Raw genomic sequence first — 6000 nt, forward strand, 5'->3', positions numbered from 1 at the left:
ATCATGTCTGGTAGAAACCTGGCCTTGTCTCTAAAGCGAAGCATAGTGGTGGTAGCATCATGCTATGGTGGTGGTTTTCAGCGGCAGAGACTGGGAGACTAGTCAGCATTTAGGTAAAGACGAATGGAGCCAAGTACAGAGATCTTTGATGAAAACCTGCTCCAGAGCGCTCAGGACCTCAGACTGGGGTAAAGGTTCACTTTACAACAGTACAATGACCCTAATGACCCACGCAGGAGTGGCTTCGGGACAAGTCTATGAATGTTATTGAGTGGTCCAGCCAGAGCCCGGACTTGAACCCTATTGAATATCTCTTGAGAGACCTGAAAATAGCTGTGCAGTGATGCTCCCCATCCAACCTGACAGAGATTGAGACGTTCTACAGAGAAGAATAGTTGTAACTCCCCAGGTAAGGTGTCAAGCTTGTAGCGTCATACCCAAGTAGACTCTAGGCTATAATTGCTGCCAAAGGTGCTTGAACAAAGTAAAGGGTCTAAATACTTATGTTAATGTGATATTTCAGTTTATTTTGAATAAACTTGCAAAATTTCTAAACCTGTCTTTGCTTTGTTATTATGGGATATTGTGTGTAGATTGAGAATGTTTTTAAATCAATTTTAGAATGAGGCTGTAATGTAACAATGTGGAAAAAGTCAAGGTCTCTGAATCCTTTTCTCACACACGGTACACAACGACATAGTTAGATACCTGGGCATGTTCCCATTACCAATTATGATCAAGTTGAACAAAACGTGACTGTTTCATGACATTTGTAACTGGCTCCAATATAGGCCTTTGTGTTTGATAGTGTTGAGCTTCTATAGAGCTCTGTAGAAGCGTCTGACTGAGATTAAAGATTCTGTTCCGACGTAGTCCCCTTGTTCAACCCCTCAGTGCGAACGATGACAAGGAGTCGTCATCCAGTGATGACGACAGTGAGGACAGGAGGAGGCTAAATGATGACCTGCTGGGTAAAGTGGCCAATATTCAGACTGGGACAGACCGGACATCCTGGTACCTGGCCCTGGTAAGTCACATCATGCACAGACCCCAGCCCCACACACACTCTGTTGGGGTCTCTCTCTCTCTCTGCCTGTCGTGGTCTCTCTCTCTGCCTGTCGTGGTCTCTCTCTCGCGCTCTCTGCCTGTCGTGGTCTCTCTCGCGCTCTCTCTCTCGCGCTCTCTCTGCCTGTCGTGGTCTCTCTCGCTCTCTCTGCCTGTCGTGGTCTCTCGCGCTCTCTCTGCCTGTCGTGGTCTCGCTCTCTCTCTCTCTCTCTGCCTGTCGGGGTCTCTCTCTCTCTCTCTCTGCCTGTCGGGGTCTCTCTCTCTCTGCCTGTTGGTCTTGTGCATGCGCTGTCCTCTCAATTTAAGGGGCTTTATTGGGAAAGGGGGATATCTCTGCCTCTCTCTCTGCCTCTCTCTCTGCCTCTCTCTCTGCCTCTCTCTCTGCCTCTCTCTCTGCCTCTCTCTCTGCCTCTCTCTCTGCCTCTCTCTCTGCCTCTCTCTCTGCCTCTCTCTCTGCCTCTCTCTCTGCCTCTCTCTCTGCCTCTCTCTCTGCCTCTCTCTCTGCCTCTCTCTCTGCCTCTGCCTCTCTCTCTGCCTCTGCCTCTCTCTCTGCCTCTGCCTCTGCCTCTCTCTCTGCCTCTCTCTCTGCCTCTGCCTCTCTCTCTGCCTCTGCCTCTCTCTGCCTCTCTCTGCCTCTGCCTCTCTCTGCCTCTCTCTGCCTCTGCCTCTCTCTGCCTCTCTCTGCCTCTCTCTGCCTCTCTCTCTCTGCCTCTCTCTCTGCCTCTCTCTCTCTCTCTCTCTCTCTCTGCCTCTCTCTCTCTGCCTCTCTCTCTCTGCCTCTCTCTCTCGCTCTCTCTCTGCCTCTCTCTCTCTCTGCCTGTCGTGGTCTCTCTCTCTGCCTGTCGTGGTCTCTCTCTCTGCCTGTCGTGGTCTCTCTCTCTGCCTGTCGTGGTCTCTCTCTCTGCCTGTCGTGGTCTCTCTCTCTGCCTGTCGTGGTCTCTCTCTCTGCCTGTCGTGGTCTCTCTCTCTGCCTGTCGTGGTCTCTCTGCCTGCCTGTCGTGGTCTCTCTGCCTGCCTGTCGTGGTCTCTCTGCCTGCCTGTCGTGGTCTCTCTGCCTGCCTGTCGTGGTCTCTCTGCCTGCCTGTCGTGGTCTCTCTGCCTGCCTGTCGTGGTCTCTCTGCCTGCCTGTCGTGGTCTCTCTGCCTGCCTGTCGTGGTCTCTCTGCCTGCCTGTCGTGGTCTCTCTGCCTGCCTGTCGTGGTCTCTCTGCCTGCCTGTCGTGGTCTCTCTGCCTGCCTGTCGTGGTCTCTCTGCCTGCCTGTCGTGGTCTCTCTGCCTGCCTGTCGTGGTCTCTCTGCCTGCCTGTCGTGGTCTCTCTGCCTGCCTGTCGTGGTCTCTCTGCCTGCCTGTCGTGGTCTCTCTGCCTGCCTGTCGTGGTCTCTCTCTCTCTGCCTGTCGTGGTCTCTCTGCCTCTCTCGCTCTCTGCCTCTCTCGCTCTCTGCCTCTCTCGCTCTCTGCCTCTCTCGCTCTCTGCCTCTCTCGCTCTCTGCCTCTCTCGCTCTCTGCCTCTCTCGCTCTCTGCCTCTCTCGCTCTCTCTCTCTCTGCCTCTCTCTCGCTCTCTCTCGCTCTCTGCCTCTCTCGCTCTCTCTCGCTCTCTGCCTCTCTCTCGCTCTCTCTCGCTCTCTGCCTCTCTCTCGCTCTCTCTCTCTCTGCCTCTCTCTCGCTCTCTCTCTCTCTGCCTCTCTCTCTCTCTGCCTCTCTCTCTCTCTCTCTCTCTGCCTCTCTCTCGCTCTCTCTCTCTCTGCCTCTCTCTCGCTCTCTCTCTCTCTCTGCCTCTCTCTCGCTGCCTCTCTCTCGCTCTCTCTCTCGCTCTCTCTCTCTGCCTCTCGCGCTCTCTCTCGCTCTCTCTCTCTGCCTCTCTCGCTCTCTCTCTCTGCCTCTCGCGCTCTCTCTCTCGCTCTCTCTCTCGCTCTCTCTCTCTCTCTCTCTCTCGCTCTCTCTCTCGCTCTCTCTCTCTCTCTCTCTCTCGCTCTCTCTCTCGCTCTCTCTCTCGCTCTCTCTCTCGCTCTCTCTCTCGCTCGCTCTCTCGCTCGCTCTCTCGCTCGCTCTCTCGCTCGCTCTCTCGCTCGCTCTCTCGCTCGCTCTCTCGCTCTCTCTCTCGCTCTCTCTCTCGCTCTCTCGCTCGCTCGCTCTCTCGCTCTCTCTCTCGCTCGCTCTCTGCCTCTCTGCCTCTCTCTCTCTCTCTCTCTCTCTCTCTGCCTCTCTCTGCCTCTCTCTGCCTCTCTCTGCCTCTCTCTCTCTCTCTGTGTCTCTCTGTCTGCCTGTCGCGGTCTCTCTGCCTGCCTGTCGCGGTCTCTCTGCCTGCCTGTCGCGGTCTCTCTGCCTGCCTGTCGCGGTCTCTCTGCCTGCCTGTCGCGGTCTCTCTGCCTGCCTGTCGCGGTCTCTCTGCCTGCCTGTCGCGGTCTCTCTGCCTGCCTGTCGCGGTCTCTCTGCCTGCCTGTCGCGGTCTCTCTGCCTGCCTGTCGCGGTCTCTCTGCCTGCCTGTCGCGGTCTCTCTGCCTGCCTGTCGCGGTCTCTCTGCCTGCCTGTCGCGGTCTCTCTGCCTGCCTGTCGCGGTCTCTCTGCCTGCCTGTCGCGGTCTCTCTGCCTGCCTGTCGCGGTCTCTCTGCCTGCCTGTCGCGGTCTCTCTGCCTGCCTCTCTCGCTCTCTGCCTGCCTCTCTCGCTCTCTGCCTGCCTCTCTCGCTCTCTGCCTGCCTCTCTCGCTCTCTGCCTGCCTCTCGCGCTCTCTCTGCCTCTCGCGCTCTCTCTGCCTCTCGCGCTCTCTCTGCCTCTCGCGCTCTCTCTGCCTCTCGCGCTCTCTCTCGGCCTCTCGCGCTCTCTCTCGGCCTCTCGCGCTCTCTCTCGGCCTCTCGCGCTCTCTCTCGGCCTCTCGCGCTCTCTCTCGCCTCTCGCGCTCTCTCTCGGCCCTCTCGCGCTCTCTCTCGGCCTCTCGCCTCTCTCTCGGCCTCTCGCGCTCTCTCTCGGCCTCTCGCGCTCTCTCTCGGCCTCTCGCGCTCTCTCTCGGCCTCTCGCGCTCTCTCTCGGGCCTCTCGCGCTCTCTCTCGGCCTCTCGCGCTCTCTCTCGGCCTCTCGCGCTCTCTCTCGGCCTCTCGCGCTCTCTCTCGGCCTCTCGCGCTCTCTCTCGGCCTCTCGCGCTCTCTCTCGGCCTCTCGCGCTCTCTCTCGGCCTCTCGCGCTCTCTCTCGGCCTCTCGCGCTCTCTCTCGGCCTCTCGCGCTCTCTCTCGGCCTCTCGCGCTCTCTCTCGGCCTCTCGCGCTCTCTCTCGGCCTCTCGCGGCTCTCTCTCGGCCTCTCGCGCTCTCTCTCGGCCTCTCGCGCTCTCTCTCGGCCTCTCGCGCTCTCTCTCGGCCTCTCGCGCTCTCTCTCGGCCTCTCGCGCTCTCTCTCGGCCTCTCGCGCTCTCTCTCGGCCTCTCGCGCTCTCTCCTCGGCCTCTCTCTCTCTCTCTCTCTCTGCCTCTCCTCGGCCTCTCGCGCTCTCTCTCTCTCGGCCTCTCTCTCTCTCTCTCTCGCGCTCTCTCTCGGCCTCTCGCCCCTCTCTCTCGGCCTCTCGCCCTCTCTCTCGGCCTCTCGCCCTCTCTCTCGGCCTCTCTGCCTCTCTCTCTCTCTCTCTCTCTCTCTGCCTCTCTCTCTCTCTCTCTCTGCCTCTCTCGCGCTCTCTCTCTCTCTCTCTGCCTCTCTCTCTCTCTCTCTCTCTCTCTCTCTGCCTCTCTCTCTCTCTCTCTCTCTCTCTCTGCCTCTCTCTCTCTCTCTCTCTCTCTCTCTTGCCTCTCTCTCTCTCTCTCTGCCTCTCTCTCTCTGCCTCTCTCTCTCTGCCTCTCTCTCTCTCTCTCTCTGCCTCTCTCTCTCTCTCTCTCTCTCTCTGCCTCTCTCTCTGCCTCTCTCTCTCTCTCTGCCTCTCTCTCTGCCTCTCTCTGCCTCTCTCTGCCTCTCTCTGCCTCTCTCTCTGCCTCTCTCTCTGCCTCTCTCTCTGCCTCTCTCTCTCTCTCTCTCTCTCTGGCCTCTCTCTCTCTCTCTCTCTCTCTCTGCCTCTCTCTCTCTGCCTCTCTCTCTCTCTCTCTCTCTCTCTCCCTCTCTCTGCCTCTCTCTGCCTCTCTCTCTCTGCCTCTCTCTGCCTCTCTCTCTCTCTCTGTGTCTCTCTGTCTGCCTGTCGTGGTCTCTCTCTCTGCCTGTCGCGGTCTCTCTGCCTGCCTGTCGCGGTCTCTCTGCCTGCCTGTCGCGGTCTCTCTGCCTGCCTGCCTTCGCGGTCTCTCTGCCTGCCTGTCGCGGTCTCTCTGCCTGCCTGTCGCGGTCTCTCTGCCTGCCTGTCGCGGTCTCTCTGCCTGCCTGTCGCGGTCTCTCTGCCTGCCTGTCGCGGTCTCTCTGCCTGCCTGTCGCGGTCTCTCTGCCTGCCTGTCGCAGGTCTCTCTGCCTGCCTGTCGCGGTCTCTCTGCCTGCCTGTCGCGGTCTCTCTGCCTGCCTGTCGCGGTCTCTCTGCCTGCCTGTCGCGGTCTCTCTGCCTGCCTCTCTCGCTCTCTGCCTGCCTCTCGCGCTCTCTCTGCCTCGCGCTCTCTCTGCCTCTCGCGCTCTCTCTGCCTCTCGCGCTCTCTCTGCCTCTCGCGCTCTTCTGCCTCTCGCGCTCTCTCTGCCTCTCGCGCTCTCTCTGGCCTCTCGCGCTCTCTCTCGGCCTCTCGCGCTCTCTCTCGGCCTCTCGCGCTCTCTCTCGGCCTCTCGCGCTCTCTCTCGGCCTCTCGCGCTCTCTCTCGGCCTCTGCGCTCTCTCTCGGCCTCTCGCGCTCTCTCTCGGCCTCTCGCGCTCTCTCTCGGGCCTCTCGCGCTCTCTCTCGGCCTCTCGCGCTCTCTCTCGGCCTCTCGCGCTCTCTCTCGCTCTCGCGCTCTCTCTCGGCCTCTCGCCTCTCATCTTCTCCGGCCTCTCTAGCGCTCTCTCTCGGCCTCTCGCG

At 59.7% G+C, this 6000-nt stretch overlaps 1 protein-coding gene across 4 annotated transcripts in view; it reads left to right on the forward strand.

The window, feature by feature from the left end:
* Window positions 1-6000, forward strand: part of LOC129812800 (AT-rich interactive domain-containing protein 4A-like) — a 64339-nt gene that overhangs the window by 16070 nt on the left and 42269 nt on the right. For all 4 annotated transcript variants that reach the window (XM_055864679.1, XM_055864676.1, XM_055864678.1 and 1 more), the window contains exon 8: window positions 895-1027. In XM_055864679.1, coding sequence (XP_055720654.1) covers window positions 895-1027 — 133 coding nt within the window. The remainder of the gene's footprint in view (window positions 1-894; window positions 1028-6000) is intronic.

The sequence above is a fragment of the Salvelinus fontinalis genome, chromosome 16 (genome assembly GCF_029448725.1).
Source record: "Salvelinus fontinalis isolate EN_2023a chromosome 16, ASM2944872v1, whole genome shotgun sequence".
Lineage (NCBI taxonomy): Eukaryota > Metazoa > Chordata > Actinopteri > Salmoniformes > Salmonidae > Salvelinus > Salvelinus fontinalis.